Source organism: Mobula birostris, chromosome 6, assembly GCF_030028105.1.
Source record: "Mobula birostris isolate sMobBir1 chromosome 6, sMobBir1.hap1, whole genome shotgun sequence".
In the NCBI taxonomy this organism is placed as follows: domain Eukaryota; kingdom Metazoa; phylum Chordata; class Chondrichthyes; order Myliobatiformes; family Myliobatidae; genus Mobula; species Mobula birostris.
In genome coordinates, this window is record NC_092375.1 from 31,822,940 (window position 1) to 31,849,952 (window position 27,013).

The 27,013-nt window shown below is 41.2% G+C and overlaps 1 protein-coding gene across 5 annotated transcripts in view; it reads right to left on the reverse strand.

Moving 5' to 3' along the window:
• The window catches only part of chd1l (chromodomain helicase DNA binding protein 1-like), a 102,338-nt gene that overhangs the window by 19,764 nt on the left and 55,561 nt on the right, over positions 1-27,013 (reverse strand). For 3 of the 5 annotated variants that reach the window (XR_011886283.1, XM_072260115.1, XM_072260117.1), the window contains exons 14-20: positions 26,703-26,859; positions 24,596-24,764; positions 22,943-23,088; positions 22,703-22,866; positions 20,840-21,051; positions 19,107-19,205; positions 13,136-13,221 (exon numbers count right to left, since the gene is read on the reverse strand). Coding sequence is in view for 3 of the 5 variants with exons in the window: in XM_072260115.1 (XP_072116216.1) it covers positions 13,136-13,221; positions 19,107-19,205; positions 20,840-21,051; positions 22,703-22,866; positions 22,943-23,088; positions 24,596-24,764; positions 26,703-26,859 (1,033 nt within the window). In the remaining 2 variants the exon portion in view is untranslated. The remainder of the gene's footprint in view (positions 1-13,135; positions 13,222-19,106; positions 19,206-20,839; positions 21,052-22,702; positions 22,867-22,942; positions 23,089-24,595; positions 24,765-26,702; positions 26,860-27,013) is intronic. The other 2 variants (XR_011886284.1, XM_072260116.1) reach the window with 1 other exon arrangement.

Genomic DNA, 27,013 nt, shown 5'->3' on the forward strand with positions numbered 1-27,013 from the left:
TTCAGCTTTCTATTAGTTAACTAATCCTCTATCCATGCTAATACATCACCCCCAACTCTATGCATCCTTATCTTATGGATAAGACTTTTATGAAGCCCTTATCGAACACCTTCTGGAAATCCAAGTAAATAACGTCCATCTATTCCCCTCAATCCACTGCGCTCATTATATCCTTAAAGAATCCTGTAAGTTTGTCAAACAGGATCCGCCTTTGCTGAATCCATGCTGTGTCTGCCTGATGGATCCATTTCTTTCCAGATGCCTCGCTATTTCTTCTTCAAAGATAGCTTCAAGCATTTTCCCAAATACAGATGTTAAACTAACTGGCCTATAGTTACCTGCCTTTTGCCTACATCCGTTTTTGAACAGTGGCGTCACATTTGCCGTCTTTCAATCTGCTGGGACCTGCCCAGAGTCCAGAGAATTTTGCTAAATTATCACCAAAGTCTCAGCTATATCTTCTGTCATTCCATTCAGTACCCTGGGATGCATTCCATCAGGACCAGGGGACTTGTCTATCTTCAGGCCCACAAGTTTGCTAGTACTACCTCTTCAGTGATCACTATTTTATCGAGCTCCTCACCTCCCATCACATCTATAACTTCTCTATTTGACATGTTAGACGCGTCCTCCACTGTGAAGACCAACACAAAATAGTCATTCAAAGCCTTTGCTACTTCTTCATTACCCAATATCAATTCCCCTTTCTCGTCCTCCAAGGGACCTACTTCCACTTTAGCCACCTTTTTCTGCTTTATATAATTATAAAAACTTTTACTATCCATTTTTATATTTTGTACTAGTATAGTTTCATAATCTAGCTCCCCTTTCTTTATTGCTCACTCAGTGGTTCTTTGTTGCTTTTTAAAGTTTTCCTAATCTTCCAGTTTCTCACTACTCTTAGGAGGTGGAGCTTAGGAGAGTTAATGGCGCCTAATGACAACTCCTTTGTTGCATCTTTGGAAAAAGCTCTATTTCCATATTTAATATCTCTATTTTTCCTTTTCAGAGTTCTTTTGAAGACCCTGACCTGGAGTTACATGCTGACTATGTTTCTTTGTGCGTCTGGGTTTCACAACCGGCCATTGTTGTTCAGCACGGCAAAGCCTCGGCCTAAGAGTCCGGCTCAGATTCAGAAGCCTGGGATCACGGGGCTCTGGAGATGGGCGGATCAAGGGTCGGTGTCATGACAGGAAACCCGTGTATCGTCGGGGGAGTCGGGATATCTGCAACTGTGTGCTCAGTTTTTTGGGCACAGAGCTCGAACAAAGCGACATGGTGGACTTTTAACATTGTAAACCAGCGAGTTGTTTATTATGTCTCCCCGCTCACAGGGAAAATGGAGACATCTCTTTCTCCCTTATTAGGGAGAGAGAGAACCTGTGGTATGTCAAATACTGGGTGAAACACAAATCTTTGGGGTAACTGCAAGTCTGTGTCTTTGCTGTTGCTTTACTCACGCTTGAGTGCTCGCTGGCGGTGCCGATGCCTTTTTTTTGCTGGTTGGGGGGGGGGATTGTTACTCACTGCCGCTTACACGTGGCGGGGGGAAGCTGGGGGTGGGACTCTGCGGTTCTAACATTTAACTGTCAGTCATTCTTTGGGGCACTTCTCTGTTTTCGTGGATAGTTGCGAAGAAAAAGTATTTCAGGATGTATATTCTATACATTTCTCTGACATTAAATTGTACCTTTGAACCATACTTTGAGCAATAAAGAAAGGGGAGCTAGATTATGAAACTATACAAGTACCTTTGCATGTCGCAAAGGTAATGCTACAGTTGTTATGGGGGACTTCAACGTGCAGGTAGACTGGAGGAATCAGGTTGGTACTGGACCCCAAGAAAGGGAGTTTGTGGAGTCCCTCCGAGATGGATTCTTAGAACAGCTTGTACTGGAGCCTACCAGAGAGAATGCAATTCTAGATTTAGTGTTGTGCAATGAACCGGATTTGATCAGGGACCTCGAGGTAAAGGAGCCATTAGGAGAGAGTGATCATAATATGATAAGTTTTAAATCTACAGTTTGAGAGGGAGGAGGGAAACTCAGAAGTGTCAGTATTACAGTTGAACAAAGGGAACTATGGTGCTATGAGGGAGGAGCTGGCCAAAGTTCAAAGGAACAATACCCTAGCAGGGATGACAGTGGAACAGCAATGGCAAGTGTTTCTGGGAATAATGCGGAAGGTGCAGGATCAGTTCATTCCAAAGAGGAAGAAAGATCCTAAGGGGAGTAAGGGGAGGCCGTGGCTGACAAGGGAAGTAATGGACAGTATAAAAATAAAAGAGAAGAAGTATAACATAGCAAAGACGAGTGGGAAGCCGGAGGATTGGGAAACTTTTAAAGAGCAACAGAAGGTAACTAAAAAGGCAATGCGCAGAGAAAAGATAAGGTACAAAGGTAAGCTAGCCAAGAATATAAAGGAGGATAGTAAAAGCTTCTTTAGGTATGTGAAAAGGAAAAAATAGTTAAGACCAAAATTGGGCCCTTGAAGACAGAAACAGGTGAATTTACTATGGGGTACAAGGAAATGGCAGACGAGTTGAACAGGTACTTTGGATCTGTCTTCAATAGGGAAGACACAAACAATCTCCCAGATATAATAGTGGCCAAAGGACCTAGGGTAACGGATGAACTGAAGGAAATTTATATTACGCAGGAAATGGTGTTGGATAGACTGTTGGGTCTGAAGGCTGATAAGTCCCCGGGACCTGATGGTCTGCATCCCAGGGTACTTAAGGAGGTGGCTTTAGAAATCGTGGACGCATTGGTAATCATTTTCCAATGTTCTATAGATTCAGGATCAGTTCCTGTGGATTGGAGGGTGGCTAATGTTGTCCCTGTCTTCAAGAAGGGAGGAAGAGAGAAAACAGCAAATTATAGACCGGTTAACCTGACGTTGGTGGTGGGAAAGATGCTGGAGTCAATTATAAAAGATGAAATTACGACACACCTGGATAGCAGTAACAGGATCAGTCCGAGTCAGCATGGATTTACGAAGGGGAAATCGTGCTTGATTCATCTTCTGGAATTTTTTGAGGATGTAACTATGAAAATGGACAAGGGAGAGCCAGTGGATGTAGTATACTTGGACTTTCAGAAAGCCTTTGATAAAGCCCCACATAGGAGATTAGTGGGCAAAATTAGGGCACATGGTATTGGGGGCCGAGTACTGACATGGATTGAAAATTGGCTGGCTGACAGAAAACAAAGAGTAGCGATTAATGGGTCCCTTTCGGAATGGCAGGCGGTGACTAGTAGGGTACCGCAGGGTTCAGTGCTGGGACCGCAGCTGTTTACAATATATATTAATGATTTAGATGAGGGAATTAAAAGTAACATTGACAAATTTGCCAATGACACAAAGCTGTGTGGCAGTGTGAAATGTGAGGAGGATGTTATAAGAATGCAGGGTGACTTGGACAGGCTGGGTGAGTGGGCAGATGCATGGCAGATGCAGTTTAATGTGGATAAACGTGAGGTTATCCACTTTGGTGGTAAGAACAGGAAGGCAGATTATTATCTAAAAGGAGTCAACTTAGGAAAAGGGGAGGTACAATGAGATCTAGGTGTTCTTGTACATAAGTCACTGAAAGGAAGCATGTAAGTACAGCAGGCAGTGAAGAAAGCTAATGGCATGCTGGCCTTCATAACAAGGGGAATTGAGTATAAGAACAAAGAGGTCCTTCTGCAGTTGTACAGGGCCCTGGTGAGACCACACCTGGAGTACTGTGTGCAGTTTTGGTCTCCAAATTTGAGGAAGGACATTCTTGCTATTGAGAGAGTGCAGCGTAGGTTCACAAGGTTAATTCCCAGGATGGCGGGGCTGTCATATGTCGAAAGATTGGTGCAACTGGGCTTGTATACTCTGGAATTTAGAAGGCTGAGAGGGGATCTTATTGAAACATATAAGATTATTAAGGGATTGGACATGCTGGAGGCAGGAAGCATGTTCTCGCTGATGGGTGAGTCCAGAACCAGAGGCCACAGTTTGAAAATAAGGGGTAGGCCATTTAGAACGGAGTTGAGGAAAAACTTTTTCACTGAGAGAGTGGTGGATATATGGAATGCTCTGTCCCAGAAGGCTGTGGAGGCCCAGTCTGGGATGCTTTCAAGAAAGAGATGGATAGAGCTCTTAAAGATAGCGGAATCAAAGGTTATGGGGATAAGGCAGGAACTGGATACTGATTGTGGATGATCAGCCATGATCACAGTGAATGGTGGTGCTGGCTCGAAGGGCCGAATGGCCTACTCCTGCACCTATTGTCTAACCTCTTGGCGACTTCGTAAGCACAAACTTTTAGTTTGATGCCTTCTTTTATTTCCTTAATTATCCAAGGCTGGCACTCTCCACCCTTACTGTCCTTGCTTTTTAACTGGAACATACTTTTGTTGAGCACCATGAAAAATCTCTTTGAAAGTCTTCCACTGTTCCTCAACCACTCCACTATATAGCCTGTGTTCCCAGTCTACACCACCCAAATCCTCCCTCATCCCATTGTAGTCTCCATTGTTTAGGCATAATACACTGGTTTTAGATCGAACTATTGTACCTTCCATTTGTATGAGAAACTCAATCGTACTGCGATCACTCTTTCCAAGAGGTTCCCTAACTACAAGATCACTAATTTTAACCTGTCTCATTGCACAGGACCAGATCTAAGATAACACATTCCCTTGTAAGTTCAGTAACATGCTGTTCAAGAAAGCCATCATGGATGGATTCTACGAAGTCCTCTTCAAGACTGCCTCGACCAACTTGATTCTCCTAATCTATGTGCAACTTAAAGTCCTGCATGATAACTGCTGTTCCATTTTTACATGCATCAGATATTTCTCTGTTTATTGCCTGTGCCACTGTTATGTTATTATTCGGTGGCCGATAGACAATTTCCACCAGTGATTTTTTTCCCATTACTATTCCTAATCTCTACCCAGATGGATTCAACATTCTGCTCCTTAGATCTTATATCATCTCTCACTGTCTCCCTGATCTCATCCTTAATTTGAATGCTACCCCACCTCCCTTACCTTCCCTCCTATCCTTCCATATAACCTGATATCCTTGTATATTTTATTCCCAATCATCTCCACCCTTCTGTAATGGCAACTAAATCATACCCCTTTGTACTCATTTGTGCCACAAGTTCACTGATCTTGTTTCGAATACTACAGGCATTCGAATGAAGTGCTCCTACAATTATTGTGCTTTTAAAACCTTGTAATTGTTTATTCTTTTACACTTGACTTTTCTTCACTTCTCTCTTACTTTTCTCTTTTTTATCTTTTATTTTTTCATTATCTTTTTCCACACTTTTCTTTTTTACTTTATCCATACTTCTCCAATCTGTTGAATCCACCCTCCCCCCACTATTTAGTTTAAAGCCCTATCTACAGCCCTAGTTACGCAATTTGTGAGGATCCAGGCCCCATCACGGTTCAGATGGAGCCCATCCCAATGGTACAGCTCCTTCCTTCCCAATACTGGTGCCAATTTCCCATGATGTGGGGGTAGAAGGGTGGGTTGGCAAGTTTGCAGACGACACAAAGGTTGGTGGTGTTGTAGATAGTGTAGAGGATTGTCAAAGATTGCAGAGAGACATTGATAGGATGCAGAAGTGGGCTGAGAAGTGGCAGATGGAGTTCAACCCAGAGAAGTGTGAGGTGGTACACTTTGGAAGGACAAACTCTAAGGCAGAGTACAAAGTAAATGGCAGGATACTTGGTAGTGTGGAGGAGCAGAGGGATCTCTAGGTACATGTCCACAGATCCCTGAAAGTTGCCTCACAGGTATATAGGGTAGTTAAGAAAGCTTATGGGGTGTTAGCTTTTATAAGTCGAAGGATAGAGTTTAAGAATCGCGAGGTAATGCTGCAGCTCTATAAAACTCTGGTTAGGCCACACTTGGAGTACTATGTCCAGTTCTGGTTACCTCACTATAGGAAGGATGTGGAAGCATTGGAAAGGGTACAGAGGAGACTTACCAGGATGCTGCCTGGTTTAGAGAGTATGCATTATGATCAGAGATTAAGGGAGCTAGGGCTTTACTCTTCAGAGAGAAGGAGGATGAGAGGAGACATGATAGAGGTGTACAAGATATTAAGAGGAATAGATAGAGTGGATAGCCAGCGCCTCTTCCCCAGGGCACCACTGCTCAATACAAGAGGACATGGCTATAAGGTAAGAGGTGGGAAGTTCAAGGGGGATATTAGAGGAAGGTTTTTTACTCAGAGAGTGGTTGGTGCGTGGAATGCACAGCCTGAGTCAGTGGTGGAGGCAGATACACTAGTGAAGTTTAAGAGACCACTAGACAGGTATATGGAGGAATTTAAGGTGGGGGCTTATATGGGAGGCAGGGTTTGAGGGTCGGCACAACATTGTAGTCCGAAGGGCCTGTAATGTGCTGTACTATTCTATGTTCTATGTTCTATGAATTCAAACCCACTTCTCCCACACCTTTCCTTGAGCCACGTTTTTAACTCTCTAAATCTTCTTGACCCCATGCCAAGTTGCACATGGCTCAGGTAGTAATCTAGAGATTATCCATTTTGGTTCTGCCTTTTAATTTAGTCTCTGGCTGCTCAAATTCCCTCAGTAGAACCTCTTTCCTCATTCTACCTATGTTGCCTGTGTTTTTCACAGCCACGCCTCTGTGGAGATTTTTTCAGAACTTCCACCATATCTTGTACAGATACCGTATGATGTTTGCACTTTACACCACAAGAAACACTTCCTTTATTCAATGAAGACATGACTGGGGCTAGATAAGCATTGGTTATAAAAATAAATGCAGAATAACACAGACAAACGATTTGCTCTTTTTAAAGGCTGTGCCAACAACAGCTGATTCTGCTAATGGTGCCACCAAAATAGTGACAACGGGTTGGCAGAGCAACATGGGAAATTTGAAATTAGGCTGGCGAAACTGATGTCCAAAACAGCGGTAGAACCGGATTAGTGATTGCCGGATTCGAGGTGGTCACCCCTGTATTGGAATAAAGGTAGGCTGTTCTGACTGGAAATATTGAGCGGTTTTCCAGACTCTTGTTTAAGTTACACACATAAAAGTTGCTGGTTTAAGCTTTTCTTTTACTCTGACAGCAAATGAAGCAAAGGAATTGATGAGACAAGTCTGAATCTTGATGATGACAGTAAACATAGGGCCTTAACGAATTCTCATAGACTTGTCAGAGGAGAAGAGTTTTTGGCCATTAGCTGGGTCAAAGACAGCTGTAAAATGGGAACTGATACTTGCACAGAGTAATAGAGTGGTGGCATTGATGGATGTGGTCATTCAAATAGCAAATACAAAAGTAAGGAGTAACACTTATATATCACATCAAAGCTAAGTAGAGGTTAGAATACTGTGTAAAGTTTTCATTGAATTATAGAACAGAAACGGCCCACCCTGTTCATGCCGACCACAATGGCCATCTACAATAATCCTATTTGTCCATATTAGGCCCATACTCCTCTACATCTTTTCCTTTCAACCCAGGTAATTATCCAAATGCCACTTAGCAGTGCAACTGTGTCTTCCTCCGCTACACTTTCTGGCAGCCTGTTCCAAATCTTCACCTCCCAATGCATGAAAAGCTTACTCCTCAGATCTCCTTTAAATTTCTCCTGTCACTTTTCACCTGCACCTCTAGTTTTAGACTCCTTTGCCCTGGGAAAAAGATTCAGTCCGTTATTTAATCTTTTAACTTATAAGCAATACGGACAATATTTCTCACCCCTTCCATGACATACTTGACAAACAGAGGAGCACCTTTAGTAACAAACTCTTTCCATAAGAGGAGCACCACTAAACGCCACAGGAGATCCTTTCTCCCTGTGACTATAAGACTCTACAACCCCTCCTCCTTAAGTATACATCCGAACAGACACCAAAATGTTAGTGTACAAAGCAGTGGTAATCCCAACGCTCCTGTATGCATCAGAAACCTGGGCAACATACCGACGACATCTAAAGGCACTTGAAAAGTTCCATCAACGCTGTCTTGGAAACATCTTAAATATCAGCTGGGAAGATAGAAGAACCAACGTCAGTGTGCTAAATGAAGCAAAAACAACAAGCATTGAAGCCTGCTTCATCAAGAACCAACTAAGGTGTAGCGGTCATGTTGTTCAGATGAAAGACGAATGTCTGCCGAAACAAATCTACTCCCAGTTTAAAGAAGGCAAACGTAGAAGAGGCGGACAACAGAAGAGATCCAAAGACATCTTAAAAGCCAACATGAAGAAATGTAACATCCACATCAACAATTGGGAAACCAATGCCAAGGACAGAAAACTCTGGCAAGCCATCATCCGAGAAGGAACAGCAACTTTCGAAGCCAACAGATGTGCAGAATTAGAAGAAAAGAGAAGAAAATGGAAAGAGAGGCAGCAACAACCAAAGCCCGATCTGCCATCTGGAACTACCTGTCCTGAATGCCGAAGAACTTTCAAAGCCAAGATTGGACTCATAAGAGAGCCCATAAGTAGATCAACAGAATGAAGACCATCATCCTCGACCTCGAGGGATACCCACGACGACAAGTGTATGATTTCATTCCACATCTGTATTTTTTACTATTACTCTTTAATGCACATTTTGTATTTTTTTTCGTACTTCAATGCTTACATTTTGCACTTTAAAGTTTATATTTCTGACCAAGCGACTTTGCAACAATAATTTTCTTTGGGATAAATAAAGTTTTATCTCAACTTAGCTTAACTTTGTAAGCCTTGATATGCTCACCCCTCAGCCTCCACTGAGTACAAATCCAGCTCATCTCTCCTTTTAACTACAGCTCTCCATTCCAGGCAATGTCCCAATGAATTTCTTCTGCACTATCTGCTGCTATTACATCCCCACTGCACTGTGCCAACCAGACCGTACATAATACTCAAAGTGCAGAGTAATCAATATTATGTCCTATTGCAACACTTACACTCAATTCCTTGATGTATGAACGCAAGCATACTAAATATCTTTTTTACTACATCATCTATCTATGGCCACTTTCAGGGAGCCATGGGTCTGTGTGCAATGTCTCTGTAAATCAATGCGTCTGTGATCCCTGCCATTTAATCTGTATGTTCTAACAGAAAAGGACCTCCCAATGTTCATTACTTCATACTTATCTGGACTAAGTTGCATTTGCGTCCACTCTGCCCAGCTTTCTAGCTGATCTAGGTCCCAATACATTTTTAAATAACCTTCTTGATTTTGCAATGTTTGCAAGCTTATTAATGATGCCACCATCTTTCTCATTCAAGCTTTTTCAAACAAAAACCAAGTGTCCCAATGCTGATCCCTTTGGTATACCACTAGTTAAAGATTTCCAATCAGAAGAACATGCATCCACCACTATCTTCTGTCTCTTTCACCCAGCCAGTTTTGGATCCAGTTCACCAACATGCCTCAGATACCTTACAGATTTACCTTCTGTGCCAGCTTACCATGCACCTGTCACGTAGGACCTTGTTTAGTGCAAACGTTCAGAGAGAAACAAAGAAAAAACTTAAAAGCAGTGTAAGGTGTGGAGATTATCAAGGATGTAAAATCATAGTTACTAAGAGATATGACCAAATAAATTGGTACACTCAGATCAAATAGGGTTTATCCCTAAAAGGAATTCTTTCTATAACAATAGGTGCCTTCTTAATATAATGCATTCCCCAAGACATCCTAAGGAAGACCTTATAGTATTAAGTTTAGATGCTGAGAAAGCATTCGACCATGTGGAATAGCAGTACCTCTATGAGGTTTTGAAAAAATTTGGAATGGGAGACAAATTTATAACTTGGATTAAGCTACTGTACAGTAACTCTAGTGCTAAGATGCTAAGTAAGCAGACCCTCTCTGAACCATTCAGATTGCACAGGGGCACAAGACAGGGCTGTGCATTAAGTCCCTTATTGTTTGCATTGGCCCTGGAACCACTGGCGGAGACTATATGTTCTCACCCCGAAATTTATGGGTACAATACAGAATATATTATCAACAACACTTCCCTTTATGTGGACGATGTTTTGTTGTTAGTAACAAAACCATATATTACTATCAACACACATCAAAGTTGCTGGTGAACGCAGCAGGCCAGGCAGCATCTCTAGGAAGAGGTACAGTCGACGTTTCAGGCCGGGACCCTTCGTCAGGGCTCAGGGTCTCGGCCTGAAATGTCGACTGTACCTCTTCCTAGAGATGCTGCCTGGCCTGCTGCGTTCACCAGCAACCTTGATGTGTGTTGCTTGAATTTCCAGCATCTGCAGAATTCCTCATGTATGCATATATTACTATTCCAGTTTTGCTGGAAATAGTCAAGTCAAGTCACTTTTTATTGTCATTTCGACCATAACTGCTGGTACAGTACATAGTAACAACGAGACAACATTTTTCAGGACCATGGTGCTACAAGAACAATACAAAAACTACACTGAACTACGTAAAACAACACAAAACTACACTGGACTACAGACCTACCCAGGACTGCATAAAGTGCACAAGACAGTGCAGGCATTACAATAAATAATAAACAAGACAATAGGCACAGTAGAGGGCAGTAGATTGGTGTCAGTTCAGGCTCTGGGTATTGAGGAGTCTGATGGCTTGGGGGTAGAAACTGTTACATAGTCTGGTTGTGAGAGCCCGAATATTTCGGTGCCTTTTGCCAGATGGCAGGAGGGAGAAGAGTTTGTATGAGGGGTGCGTGGGGTCCTTCATAATGCTGTTTGCTTTACGGATGTAGAGTGTGGTGTAAATATCTGTAATGGCCGGAAGAGAGACCCTGATGATCTTCTCAGCTGACCTCACTATCCGCTGCAGGGTCTTGCAATCCGCGATGGTGCAATTTCCGAACCAGGCGGTGATGCAGCTGCTCAGGATGCTCTCAATACAACCTCTGTAGAATGTGGTGAGGATGGGGAGTGGGAGATGGACTTTTCTCAGCCTTCGCAGAAAGTACAGAGGCTGCTGGGCTTTCTTGGCTATGGAGCAGGTGTTGAGGGACCAGGTGAGATTCTCCGCCAGGTGAACACCAAGAAATTTGGTGCTCTTAACGATCTCTACGGAGGAGTCGTCGATGTTCAGTGGAGAGTGGTCGCTCCGTGTCCTTCTGAAGTCAACAACCATCTCTTTTGTTTTGTTCACATTCAGAGACAGGTTGTTGGCTCTGCATCAGTCCATCAGCCGCTGCACCTCCCCTTTGTATGCTGACTCATCGTTCTTACTGATGAGACCCACCACGGTCGTGTCATCGGCGAACTTGGTGATGTGGTTCGAGCTTGTGTTGCAGCACAGTCGTGGTCAGCAGAGTGAACTGCAGTGGACTGGGCACACAGCCCTGGGGGGCTCCCGTGCTCAGTGTGATGGTGTTGGAGATGCTGCTTCCAATCCGGACTGACTGAGGTCTCCCGGTCAGGAAGTCACCCCTCCTGACCAGTGAAGTGAGGGGAGGGTAGGACTGTGAAGGGGGAAGGAGACGGGGTGGTAGGGTTTCCTTTGCTTTTTGCTTGTTTACTATACATACATTCATTTGACTTTCATTATGTTATTATAAGAAAGAAAAGGAAAAAAGAAGCATTGTACTTTAGGACATTGTCGGTTGTGGTTAAGCTGATGTTGCTTCACAATAAAAACATTTGAAAACTAAGAGATATGACACCATTAGGACTTTGTTTAGATATAACCAATGTTAAAAGGTTGACCTGCTGTCTCAAATATAATGTTGGAAAGTTGGAAAGTGCATGGTCACTTTGGGGGAAGATATAAACAGGCAGACTATTATTTAGATGGGGAGAGAATTCAAAATACAGAGATGCAAAGGGACTTGGGAGTCCTTGTGCAGGATACCCTAAAGGTTAACCTCCAGGTTGAGTCAGTGGTGAAGAAGGCAAATGCAATATTGGCGTTCATTTCTAGAGGTATAGGATATAAGAGCAGGGATGTTATGCTGAAGCTCTATAAGGCACTCATGAGATCACGTTTAGAGTATTGTATGCAGTTTGGGGCTCCTTATTTAAGAAAGGATATACTGACATTGGAGAGGGTTCAGAGAAGATTCACAGAAATGATTCCAGGAATGAAAGGCTTACTCTATGAGGAATGTCTGGCAGCTCTTGGGCTGTATTCCCTGGAGTTCAGGAGAATGAGGGGGGATCTCATAGAAACATTCTGAATGTTAAAAGTCCTGAACAGATTAGACATGGCAAAGTTATTTTCCATGGTAAGGGAGTCCAGGACAAGGGGGCACGACTTCAGGATTGAAGGTCGTCCATTTAGAACAGATATGTAGAGAAATTACTTTAGTCACAGGGTGGTAAATCTGTGGAAGTTCTTGCCACGAGCGGCTGTGGAGGCCAAGTCATTGGGTGCATTTAAGGCAGAGATAGATAAGTTCTTGAGTAGCCAAGGCATCAAAGGGTATAGGGTGAAGGCAGGGTAGTGGGGATGAGTGGAAGAATTGGATTGGCCCATAATTGAATGGTGGAGCAGACTCGATGGGCCTAATGGCCTAGTTCTGTTCCTATATCTTATGGTCTCCAAAATGGATCATAAGCTACAAGATGATCTATGACTTCATCATGTCAGTGCGACAATAGTGAGAGTCACAAACTGAACACATTCAAATGTCTTGAGGTAAATTAGAAAAATTATATTTATGACTGATTAAATTACAAAATCCTCTTCCTAAATAGTTATTAAAGTAGTGGCCCTCAAGTTCTTCAAACGAGGAATTAGATATTGGGTAAGAAAATGGTATATTGAAGTGAACATGTAGAGCACACAAAAGAGGTAATTATACTAGGTGGCTTATTGGAAGAAAAAATGGTTCAAAGACTCAAGTTGATTGCTAATACAGAGGAACAAGTGATAAAAAAAAACACATTTCCATGAAGAGTAGAAAAGGAAGAGTTAAAAACAACTTTCCTTCACACTTCCACATCTAAGAACCTTCACACTGCTCAGAATTTGCATCATTTTGAAACTGTGCTGTGGTTAAACAGATAATCATAATGATATGCTCATCAGTACTACCAAAATTCATCTTGATTCTCAATGGCATCCCTCAGTACATTGGGTTATGCAAAGAGGCAGAATACATAAATTAAAAATAATCCAAGATAAACATATTCTTCCTACGTACCAAGTCTTGACCAGTATTCCGTGATTCTTTATCATCAATGGGAAATAACAGGACACTACCCAGAGAAAGATCTGAAAAAAAAACAACTGAATCAAACAGCAATGATAAGAAAATTGTGTCATGACTTCTAATATTAGTAGTGCATATATAAGATTGTTTAATTATTTTTGTAATTGAAGGATAACTTTATCTTAGGACATGTCTGTCAGTATACAGGCCATACTCTTCTGATTAATGCTGTACCCTGCAATGTCTGATTTCATATAATCATCCCACAATATGTAAAATTATTTGTTTAATGGGACTTCTATATCTATCTATATACTACTAAAACTCTCATGCTCTGTCTGTCTGTCTGTTTGTGACCTCTAATTAGCACAAACGGTGCATTAGAGTGGCACTTCTTTTGGCTAAATCGAATTAAAATGCGCTAACTTACAGAATGCAGGCAAAGTTCAGGGTTACATATTCATATAAAATTGCTTATTTGCCAAAAATCAACAGGCTGCCTTTCACCCGAGATCCGATCGGCCATCATGGAAATCGGGACGCCACAGCCCGACGCATGCACACGGCCAGCCTCAGCAGCGTCTCACGATACTCACAGAGCTGCTTCCACCTTCCATGGAGACAGCGACGTCACAGCCCGACGCATGCGCACAGCCAGCCTCAGCAGCTTGGAGGCTTTTGGTGTTACTGCTTCCTATCTTCTACCAAGCATTAGGGTAAAAGTATATGGATAGCCTAATTATGCCGCGTGGAAAGAGAAGGGGGACATTATGGTCAAGAGATGATGCCAAACGTCGTCGGAAAGCGGCAAGGAGAGGGAGAGAACAACAATCAGATGAAGCCAGGGCTGTACGACTCCAGGATCAAAGAGTCAGGACAAAAAAATGAGAGAAGATGAGACAGAGGAGGACAGGCATGCGCGTCTCCAAAATGACAACAATAGGCACAGACGGAGGAGAGAACAAGAATCCAATCAGGCCAGGGTCGCACGACTCCAGGATCAGAGAGAAAGAACAAATGGTAGAAGAGATGAAAAGACGAAGGATGAAAGGGCTGCGCGTCTCCAGAATGACAAAAACAGGGATAGGAAGAGACAGAGGAGAAAAGGAAAAGTCAACTCGAGAATGTGCAGCACAGAATAATTATTGCGAGAATTGCTGAAGACGACAATGGCCGCTTTCGATGACAATACCTCGAAAAAGAAAGAGCAAGGCAAAATGCACGACTCGCATGCCGGCACATTTCTGCTGACGTTGGTTCGATGACCAGAGTATGCCCTCACTGTCGTGCCTTCCTATTCATTGGAGAAACAACACATTTCTGCTGTATGAAGAGAAAGGTCAGGATAGGCAATTTGCAGCCTCTACCTAATGAACTCCTCAATTTGTACAGCAATGATAAACCTATTGCAAACGAGTTCAGGAAGAACATCAGACAATACAATTGCCTCTTCCAAATGACATCCTTTGGTGCCAAAGAAGTCATTCCAACTAGGAATCGATGGAATCCTTCTGTGATTATTCAAGGCCAAATCCATCATTACATCAGACATTTAATTCCAGACCCGACCCAGCAAGCCTGATTCCTTCAAATTTACTTCATGGATATTTTAATTTTCATTCTGGTCACATATTTGTCTTGCTATGCGTCTTCCTTCTTTAATAAGCTGAGTTTTTCTTCTTTAATTTCCAAATCAAAGAGATAGCAATAGCATTCAGGCAAATTTAATGTTCATTCTGATCACATCAGATTGCACTACCCTTCTCTCAAAGGGTGCCCCAACGTGTCACCCCGTTGTCTAGTATATAACTATATTGCATCTACACAACTACCCACTGAAGTCCTGTAATGTATTTTCTTACTTGCATTTAAACCTTTATATATATTTTACAGTTCAAAGTAAAGTCCAGGGCCAAAGTCATAAAATATTATCAGCCACTAATGAATTGTGCAATGCACTAAGTAGTAATTACCTGGTTAGTACACCTTACAAAATCAGAAAAAGCCTTCCACTGAAGATTACACCCTATCGTGAACTCCCTTCTGAAGTTTAATTTTCTGAGAAGTTGCGGAATTTTCTCTACTAAGTCCGAAAAATGAATTTTAACATATAAAAGCCAGTTAAATTCAGAACATCCTGCATACAAAGCAAAAAATCCATTTTTATGAAACAAGTACTGCTGTTTTCCTTTGGAACGTCTTTGCTTCATCTTTGGTGAGACCACACACAGACAGGACTTCAGATTTTCAAATATTTCCCAGTAACTGAAAGGGTGCTGGCCCAGTAGACAGTGTGGAGTGAAGCAGGGACAAGGGTGGACGGAGAGAAGTGGCAACTCACCAAGGAATGCTCAGTTGCAATTGGCCACAGAGTGAATAGAGTTCACCCCAAAATGTAAAAAACTATATGGTGGCAGGGAAAAATGCAAAGGTATCAAAGTTCAGAAGTTCAAAATTCAAAGTAATATTTATTATCAGAGTACACACGTGTCTCCACATACAATCCTAAGATTCTTTTTCTGCGAGCATACTTAGCAAATCTATAGAACAGTAACTGTAAACATCAGGAACTGTAAACTAAACAAACTGCAAATGCAGATATACCGTTTGTAAATAAATACCAATAAGAGTCCTTAAATGAGTGTAGCTATCCCCTTTTGTTCAAGAACCTGATGGTTGAGGGACAGTAAATGATTTTCAACCTGGTCGTGCAAGTCCTGAGGTACTTGTACCTTCTACATGATAGCAGCAGCGAGAAAAGACCATGGCATCACAATTGACCTAGAATGAATCTGTCAAACAGGGTGTGGACCTGGCAGGGTGAAGCTAAAGCAGATGTGGAAGGGGGAGAGCAATATCCAGCTCAAGTGAGATCAAAGGGAGATGGTAACGTGGAGTTCAAGAGCACCTGAAAGGGAGATGGTCTAGCGGACCACTTGGTGCGGACCAGGGTAGGGACAGACAGAACAAAGAGGCAACTAACCAAGGTGTGTTTCAACAGTGTCAGCCATAGGTTGGACCAGGGAGAGCACGGTGAAGGAAACTGGGCTGTGAGTTGTGAAGAGGGTGCAGAAGGATTAAGCAGAAACAATGAGGTAAATAGCGCTAGTGTAAAAAGATAAAAGGGTGGCATGGAATAGCAGATTAAAGAGCCTCTTTCTGTGCTGGATGCCACCACGAAAATGACTCAAAAAAATACTAAATCAACCATTCCATAATCTCTCCTAACACCTCCACGTCCTCCTTGCCATCAAAATGCCTGTCTACTATCCAGTAGGATAAACCACAATTTCCTCCAGCAAAACTTTGAAATAAATGCTAGAAACATAGGAAATAAGAGTAGGAATATGCCACCATGCCCTTAAAGTCTGCCTAACCATTCATTATGATTATCGATTATTTATGCTCGCTTTCTGTGTTTTTTCACTCACTCGTACTGCAGAGACAGGTCATGGTTGATAACACAGGACAGTTCTTTCCATTTGGTACAAAAGTGGCCATCTTACGTTAGCATAAACATGAGACAGAACTGGAAGTTAAAGTGCTTCAAAAGGTTTAGAATCACAGAATGATTATCACATCAAAGAATGTCATCAGCTTCTCTAGTCTGTACCATCTCAATGTAGAGCCAACCCAGTTATACCTGAAATCTCCTTCCACAGTTTTGAATTTTTTTTCCTTTGAGTTAATTACCCAGTTTCCTTTTGAACACTACATTTGAGTTTGCCTTCACTATTGCCCTATAGTACATAGTCATTCACTGCATAAAACATTTCACTTCATGTTCAATTCGGTTTTCTTTCCACTCAACCTGATTCCATGTCCACAACTGTTGACCTCTCTGCCCATGCAAATACTTTTTCTTTATAGAAAGAAACCATAGAAAAACTACAGCACAGAAACAGGCCTTTTGGCCCTTCTTGGTTGTGCCGAACCATTTTCTGCCTAGCCCCACTGACCTGCACATGGACCATATCCCTCCATACACCTCCCATCCATGTATCTATTCAATTTATTCTTAAATATTAAAAAAGAACCCGCATTTACCACCTCGTCTGGCAGCTCATTCCACACTCCCACCACTCTCTGTGTGAAGAAGCCCCCCCTAATGTTCCCTTTAAACTTTTCCTCCTTCACCCTTAACCCATGTCCTCTGGTTTTTTTTCTCCCTTTGCCTCAGTGGAAAAAGCCTGCTTGCATTCACATTATCTCTGTCCTTTATGATTTTAATATATCTATCATGACCTCTCACAATCTCTTCTACTGAAAACAATTCAAGCTTTTCCAGTGTAGTCATGTAACAGAAATTTTATACTTAATGTGTAGTGCCCAGAGCAAAACAACAAGACTGCAAATGCAGCCAAATTGGTGTTAAATAAATAATCACCATGACTTCCTTGATTTTGTATCGCGTGCCTCTATTCATAAGCCCAGAAATACTGTTTCAAACTGTTCTGCCATTTTTAATTAATGTTTAGGAATAGGTAAGAAAGCAGTTTTAATTATGGGGGTCTTAGTAACATTGACCCATGAGGGTTGGGTTCACTCGAGTAAAAGCTTTTCAAAGTGCCAGTAAGCCTGAAACCTACCCTCTCAAAACAACTTTGCTATGAAAATTGATGAGAACGATTAATAAAGTTTGCAATATATGGGCATACGTGGGTTTAGTTGGACATAAATGATACCAGTGAAAAGGCTGTTTGCATCCTACAGCTGTCATAGAAGGTTGAATGGGGCAAACGGAGGGTGGGGGGGCAGCTTACAAGGGGTTGTACACAGGACGGATCATTTGTAGAGAAGGAAGCAGCTAAATCTGAGTGATCAGCAGGGTGAGTTGTGTTAATGAAGTGAAACAATTATGGAATCAGTGAATAGATGTGCTTTTCCTTACAGAATCTTAATGTTATTTTAAAATGAATATTTTTTTTAAATAATTTATTTAAAATACTTTTTCATGTCTAGAAAGAAAATCTGCTGCAGTAGACACCATGAGGTTCAAATCAAAAAAGTGAAATAATATAATGAATAAGTTTATGTTGAACACTAGATCTTCTGGTAAAATGGCGGTGCAGTCGATCGCAGTGGCTTTTAGTGGGTCAACCAAAGGTGTTACTGTCTTTTTAACTGTATTTTTTATGATCACAAGACCCTGCTGAATATTATGAACTTAAAGTGCCACAGGGCTACCCTATCAGCAAGTTGCTCATTGGCGGAGAAAGTGAAGGCGTTGAACTTGGTGCAGATCGTGCTACTGCCTACATCAGAGAGGTGTAGGAGGAATCAGTGCATGAAGACGGTGTGCGAAGACCGCGAGTGATCCTCTCCGTCACTTTTCTTGTGATCGCAAGACTCTGGCGGACATTGTTAATATGGAATGCTGCAGGTCCAATTCGCTGATTTATTGGCGTGGGAGCTACGTGGCCCCAATAGTGAGGACTAGGTCTCAAGCTGCGGTATCGCCTGTTTACAGCCGCCCAGGAGAGAGATATCGGAGTCTTTGTGCTCCATCAGAGGCGCAGGAATGTATCATCCAGGCTGGAGTTGACGCTGCCCCCTAGTGTTCACTCATCAGAAAACAAGCTGTATTGTGTTCAACTGCAACTCCTGCAACATTCATGGGACTCAGGGTGTTGGACTATGTTTTTTTTTGCGTGACTGTATTTTCCTGATATCTTATATGTACTTTCTACCTTATATGTGGCTCATTCTGTGTCTGACTGTTGGTATTGTGTTTTGCACCTTGTCCTGGAGTAATGCTGTTTCATTTGGCTGTATCCATGGGTATTCATGCACGGTTGAATGACAATTAAACTTGAACTTGAAGACATTTTATTCTAGAAATCTACTCAATTACATAGGTAAAATGGTTCAATAGCTTTTAGAATGCAGTGACTTAAAACAAAATCAGATAAAATTTTTAAAACTCTTTTTAAATGTTTTTAAAACTCTTGGTCTCTCTTACCTTTCATTTTCCCTGCTTTTCCATATTGCTTTCTTGGCTCATCAGATCGAGTTTCCAGTGCTGTAAAAAGCCCTCCGTTACCCCATCTTCCAGAGTCATCTAAAGAAAAGAAAAATGTTTTCATGATTACAAGAATCAGTGACCATTTTATTAGGTACCTGTGTCTTCTGCTGCTGTAGCCCATCCAGTTCAAGGTTCAACACATTGTGCATTCAGAGATGCTCTTCTGCACATCACTGTTGTAACACGTGGTTATTCAGTAACATCACCTGTCAGCTTGAACCATTCTCCTCTGACCTCTCTCATTAACAAAGTTTTTTCACCCACAGAACTGCTGCTCACTAGATGTTTATTGTTTTTTGAACTATTCTCTGTACACTCTAGAGGACGTTGTGCGTGAAATTACCAGGAAATCTGAGATACCAAACCACCCTGTCTGGCACTAGCAATTATTCCACAGTCAAAGTCACTTAGATAACATTTCTTCCCCATTCTGACGTTTGGTTTGAATAACAACTGAACCTCTTGACCATGCCTGCATGCTTTTATGCATTGAGTTGCTGCCACATAATTGGCTGTTCAGGTATTTGTGTTAATGAGGAGTACGAGTGTCCTAATAAAGTGGCCAAGGGTTTATCTTTCAAATTAACTCAGGTAAATACTTTAATAACAAGTAAGGGCTCTTCCTTTCTGTGCACCTTGAACTTGCACTGAACCTCTGTCTCGAGTTACAGCATACCTGATTTTCAGTTCTGTGATGTTTCAGTGAAGCGTGACCTACAATAGATTGTTCTCATTCCTGGTATGCAGGGATTGCGAGTTTTGAATTGCTCTTACTTTCTTTGAATGGCTGTAAATAAAACAGAAGCCTCAGCAGCTGTGTCATTCCAGTTTCTTCAGGCAAGTACTGGAATTATGAGCAGCTTCTTTAGAATGAAACTGGTCGGTCTGGAAGAGGAATGAGTTATTTCCACTGTCCCGATGAAGGGTCTCGACCAGAAACATCAACTGCCCATTTCCCTCCACAAGCGCTGCCTGACCCACTGAGTTCCCCCAGGTTTTTGTGTGTTCCTCCAGTCCTTCCAGCTGCCAAGATATGCTACAGGCTCCAAAAAGGGAAAAGGAACCCAGTCACCTGAGTAGGTCCCGCAGCATCAATATGCCAGCCTGATTTCAAGTATAAGGAAGATACCACATACTTAACCACTGTATCTAGGGCGGCCTAACAGTATTTAACAAAGCAGATAAACACAATCTGTAGTTTCAATATAGAAAACTATTCTTAGACATTTCAAGATGAATTATCAAAGAACTGAGTTAGATTTAAATCTTAATCAAAGAGATACATTGTAAGGATACCTTCAAATAAGGAAATAGAAATAGGGATGTTCGGACTTCAATATGACACCCTAGAGCAGGGGTTTCCAACCTGGGGTCCACGGACCTTTAGCATAATGGTATCAGTCTATGGCATAAACAAGGTTGGGAACCCCTGCTCTAGAGCCCGTGTTTAAGGGACATATCCCAGTTAAAAACACACAAGGATGGACACAGAGAGCTGTATGTCTGGAGAAGGATGCAGGGTATAGGGACACACCATGCCTTGGGAAAATATGAACAAGTAGAAGATAAATCATATAGATCAGTGAGATTTGGAAAGATATGTGAATGAGCTGACATCTCACCATTCTAGACATACGACTGCAGCAATAGAATGTTATTTTTCTGCTTACCAACACAGTGCACTATTATGACATCCTCTTCATCAGCAGCTGAAGGGTGAGTGACATCACCGAGGACATAACAAATAGACTTCTGCTCTGTATCCGCAGAATCTAGATCACCTGGAAGGTCATTTTCATCTTCCTCCGATTCGTCCTCACTTCCACTATCCAATGGTGGAAGACATAGTGATCTATAGCCACAAGAATTCCACCAAGCCATCCTGAGGGAAAGTTTATTGAATATATGACAGTTAATTAATGAAGAATAACTGATTGTTTAAAAAAAAACTCAAAATAATCTCTTTTTTTTAAATCTCCTATTATTATAAAGAGAAGCCCGAACCTGCTCAACCCATCCTCAATCATTGCTTATCCAACTAATCCAGTGAACATTTTCTGCACTGACTTCAATGCAAGCGTACCCTTACATAAGAGTTACATTACTGAGACATTGCAGAGAGATCAAAGGAAACAATCTTATACTTCACTAATAAATCAATACTTCCAGGAGTGTAAGAAAAACTATTGCCAATAAAAGAGGTGCTGAGGATGCTAAAGCTATTTCATTCTCTGCCCAGCTTCTGGCACCTATTCTTGATGCCTTTTAGTTTCTGAATAGAATCATTAAGTAGCACTACAGAAGAATCCCAGTGGCTCACTGAGCTAGACCAGTTCTGCAAAAGGAATCAAGGAGGCCCCACTTTTTTCTTCACTCTAGAATCTTCAATGTATTGAATTAATTTTAGAAAGCCACCACTTAACACAAGAACAGAATAAAAATGGACCAGGTGCAGGCCTACCTTTCCACTCAGTGTGATCACAGCTGATTCATGCAGGCCTCAACCCCACTTCTGCACCATTTCTTCATACCCCCCATTCCTCAAATATTTATATTTATAAATTATAAATATTTATAAATCGAATATTTATCTACTTCAACCTTAAATAGCTAAAATGATGCAACTTCCACCACCTTCCACAGCAGAGTGTTCCAGAGACACAACACCATCTGTGAGAAGAAATTTCTATGTATCTCCGCTTTAAATGACTGGTCCTTTAACATGTTGTAACACCCCATTGTCTGAGACTCTTCCACTCGTGAAAAACATCTAATCTCAACATCTAATCTGCAAAGCTCTAGAAAGATCATATATGTTTGAATAAGATCTTCTCTTATTTTCCTTAACTGCCAGGAATACAGGCACAAACTATTTAGTCTCCTGTGTTAGGACAATCATCTCATCCAATAAGAGCTGTGCATTCAATTCTCCTCCAAGCTGCACTCATCAATAATTTCTAATTTCTATTACTTATCAGTAGTGGGAACAATTTTTGTTCAGTGGTTTTGAAAACACTTGGCAGGTCCAGTTGTGGCAATGAACGAGTAGTATTTTAATATATCGAGATACAGCATGGTAACAGGCCTATCCAGCCCAACAAGCCCATGCTGCCCAATTACACGCATACGATCAATTAACCTACTAATCCACAAATGTTTGGAAGGTGAGAAGAAACTGGAGCATCTGGAGGAAACGCATGCAGTTACAGAGAAAACTTACAAACTCCTTACAGTCAACAGCAGAATTAAACACAGGTCTCTGGCACTGTAATAATGCTATGCTAACCAGTATGCTAACATGCCACTCCAAACCCACATAGCCAAATTAGTGTTAAACAACATTGAAACCAGCTTAACTACAATGCTTTCCATTGAATCAAAGATTTTGATTAATAAGTCCTTGAGACAACACAGAAATCTGTGTATCTAGCTATCGAATTTGGATGTACAAAATATGGTATTGGTGAAGGCATGTCACCACACTGTATACTTTCCCAAAATCGAGCGTAAAAGTAACATGAGACAGCCTTTACTTTTTCTTTAGCTCCTCCTCTTCCCGTTTCTGTTTCTTCTCTTCCAGCAGTTTTGCACGCTTAGCTGCTGCTTCTTGATGTTTCTGACGTCTCTGTTGAAGCTCTTCAGGAGACAATATTCGTTTCTTTCTGGTGGTTATACTTAATGCAGCACCTGGAAGAAGCTATATAGACAAAAATCAAAATAAGACAGCTATTCTTTACTGATATGGAAAAATACTCAGAAATTAACTGTCTTACATTGGACTTTGTGCGAAGTGATCTTCCTCCTTTACTAGATTCTTCCAGTACCATTTTGTGAAGTTCTAGAAGTTGTTCAAAAGTTTTCTGGTCTGCTGAACTAGGTTCCTTAGAGTAATCTCTCCCCTCGTACTGGTACATATGTGCTAAAACAAAAAATGACCTTGGTAATAAGTGAGTTTAAAAATTTTGCTGCATTCATGTAAATCAAAAAAAAAACAGAACCACCCACTCACCTTAGATTTTTTTACTATTTCATCCTTAACTCTACATCAACAAATTGAAAAGATTTTTTAAAGATATTTTGGTTACAATATTAATAGCTACTTGTAGATCGTGGTTTGGTAAATAAATCATTCTGGATGTGTTAATTGTGCTTTTTGGATTAAAAAAAAAACTTCAAATATGTTCACTTTTCTGGTAAAACTGTTTAAGCTGTACTTAAGACCTGTGCTGATCAACTGTCTGGAATATTCACCAATATTTTTAACCTTTCACTTTGGCAAACTGAGATATCCACCTGCTTCACACAGGCTTCAATTACACCGGTGTCTGAGAAGAACATGGTAACGTGTACTGAGAATGAAGATCAATTTATACTTCTGCATCAAATCTACACCACAGGTACGGCGTAGCCGCATACCCTACGCCATAGCCTGGCGCACACCTCCCCAAAAATGTAACTATGTGTCGCGGCGACGCAGACCACAACAACAGTGATTGGTCCGCTTAGTAGCATCGCACTTCCTCCTACACATTTCCGGTTGCTTCTTCTTCTCCGCCATTTTCAAATTGAGAGAGAAGAGAGAAGAATGTGAGTTAACGTGTGTTGGAAAATGGACCAAATCGAGGAGAGGTTAATTGAGGAAGTCCAAAGATATGTACATTTGTACGACTCTTCATTGCCAGACTATAAAGACTGCCAAATGGCATCAATTCGTGGAAAGAAATTTCCACAAACATCAGTTTCAATAAAAGTAACTCTTGTTCAACATTTATTAGCTCCAACTCCAACATGATGCGCTCAGTTTCAGTCGCCATTGTTTGAAGTACACAAAGAAACTCAACACAGTGGCATAGAAACCCCACTGCCAACTAGCATTTTGGCAGTGAATTGCAGACACACCAACACACAAGTATAAATGCTCACAACAGCGTAGGCCACTTGCGTAGGCTACAGCGTAGAGCCTACATAGAAGTATAAATCAGCCTTGAGACCTCAAGCCATGGTGTTGCCTGTTTACAACTGCCCCTGAGAGCCGGAGGCCTTGGAGTTATGCACTCCACCTCAGTACCGAAGGCAGTGTGGCACAGCCTCTATGCTGGAGTTGATGCTACCCCCCAAAGTTTGCTTGACAGAAGACAAGCCATATTGCATTTGACTGCAGACTGCTGCAACATTCAAGGACTCAGGGACTTGGACTATATATTTTTTGTGTGACTGTATTTTATTGCTATCTTTTATGTTCTTGCTATCTTATATATGCTATATGTGTCCTCTGCTGTACAGTATATGGATGTTGGTACTGTGTTTTGCACCTTGGCTCTGGAGTACAGCTGTTTGGTATTCAAGAATATCCAAGTCTGATTGAATGACAATTAAACGAACTTGAACTTGAACTTGACTCTGTGTATGAAATCGCAAGCACATACTTCTAGTCTCCAGTTCTTCATTTGCTTCCATTTTGTTACTTGCTTGCTCCTGTGTGACCCACATTCCTTTTCTGGTTTCTCCAAGAATATTTTCCAGACTAACATCTTCAATAGTACTCTCTTCAGAAGACAACAGCTTATCCAACCCAAATTTCAGGATTTCACTTAGCTACGGAAAAGAAAAAGAAAAGAAATTTGATTTTGAACCTTGATGAATCATTGTGCCAAACCATGCTACGAAAACGTTTTGCAGAAAATAAAACAAATTAAATATTTATCTTTGAATTTTGAATGTTATTTTCATTTATACAATTAAGAAAGAAATCATAGCATTAATGGAACTGATAAAAGTTTCTGAGGATGTGCCTGCTTAAATCAAAATTACAATACTTGCAAATTTCTTATTCATTGAGCAAGCTGAGGATTAAAGTGGAAAGTCCGGGGGATTATTTTAGCTTATCCTTGTGTAAAGAGTCTATAATTCCACCTTTTATAGTTTCCAAGCTGCTTTGTTAAGCAATACCGGCCCATCTATTTTGCTAAAAAGACTTCCAATTTTGTATTTCTCCTTGTGAAAAGAGTCCTTCAAAAACACTAATTTTACCATAACTTTACATCTGTGTCCCAGATAGTAATGTCACCTTTACCTTGCGATGCTCCTGACTTACTTTATCTATTGGATCACCTCCAAACTGTTCATTTTCAACAAATCTTCATCATTCCCTTTTAACAGTGTTTTGACATGGGATATCAGTTGGCCAGTTTACTGTACATGGTATAGTTGCGATAAGCTGATTGATGGCTCTCAACGCTACATATTTACTAAGGTCTGGACTGGTCAGAATTTATCTCTAACTGCATGAAGTTAGTGCCACATAACACAACATCCTCAGTTTGGAGACATGTCTGAAAGGATGGCACTTGGCTACTCCTCCCAATATTGTCCTAGACAGGCAGAATAGAATTCCTTTTACCAGCTGCAAGCCCAGCTTTACAGGTTTGTCTGCCAAGACTCCATCAACCATATCCAATAAGGTGCCACAGAGCCTTGGATTATTCCCCAAGCAGGATGGTCTGTGCTTGTGTTGCCCTCAGCGCTTCCTCCTGGTGCTGTTGGACAAGGAACGGTGCTGTCTGATCAGCTGTGGAGAGCGGTAATTGAGGAGTCTGGGCCATGGGTTCAAAGGCATTAATTCTGGGTCAAGAACGCACTTTAACTAAAGCCCGGTTAAACATTTTCAGGTGTGGCACAATTATCTAACTGCTGATGTTAGGAATTTACACATTGACTAACACGGTTTCTTTTATCAATATCATTGCCTAGGTTGGGTGATCCCCCCCACCTAATTGTTGCACCTTGTGGTGATTCAGTACAACAGTTAGGCTAATGAGCCTTTGCAGACGGATTTTATAGTGAACAATATTAGTGCATGTCTGGAAGCATATCTGTACAGACAGGTTTCCTATACCAAGGACCTTAGTGAATCACACTTCACTGTTCCTGGCCACTTTACCAAAACTAGATATTATTTCTTATTTAACAGCTGAATTTAAATTTATAGTTCCACGGTGAAATATAATCCTGTGATCAATAATCAGGCTTGTTATTACTGTTACATAAACAATATTCTCCTATACTCCCCATCATTTATGAGATATCACATTGTTAATGTTCAAGTTTACTTTTATTTGCTTAATTATACAAAGATGTTTACAGTAGAATGTGTACACAGTGCTAAAATAAATGGTTATGGCCAGTACCAATTGCACATAGGATAGTAGGGAAAATATTAATACTGGCAAAACTGTAAGCAGTTTGCTACATGGTGTGGATAAAGTGCTAGATCATTTAAGATTGAACATAGGTTGAAACTGTTTTCAAGCCCGGACTGCACACCCCTGACCAACAATCCTGCAGAAATGAGAACAGAACTAGGTTTTTGACATGCTTAACATGGCAAAATCATCATGTATGGAGTACAAGACTTTTGATTCTGAATGATAGTTATGGAGGTACCAATCCAAGATAGCAACAGAAGGTCTAATTACAACAGCAGACCTATGACTTCTTTGCCTATTTGGACCATAATGGTTAGCAATTGCTCACCTGCATATCAGAAGTCCCAGATGATTCTCCCTGTTCCTTCATTGAGAATTGACCACCTTCAATCAAAGTATTTGTCAACTTCAATTTTGACATAGCCCGGCTGTATATCAACTGTTCAACTGTGTCTCTTCCGATCAGGCGAATAATTTTAACTGGTCTTTGTACAAAAGATAATTTTAGAGGAGAAAAAGGTTCCATTCATCTTGATAAATTGTACCAACTTGTCAAGACATCATATTCTAAGCTTAACCATACCAATTTTTGTATAAGCAAATATACAAAAATATTTTGACTACACTGTTCGTGCAGTC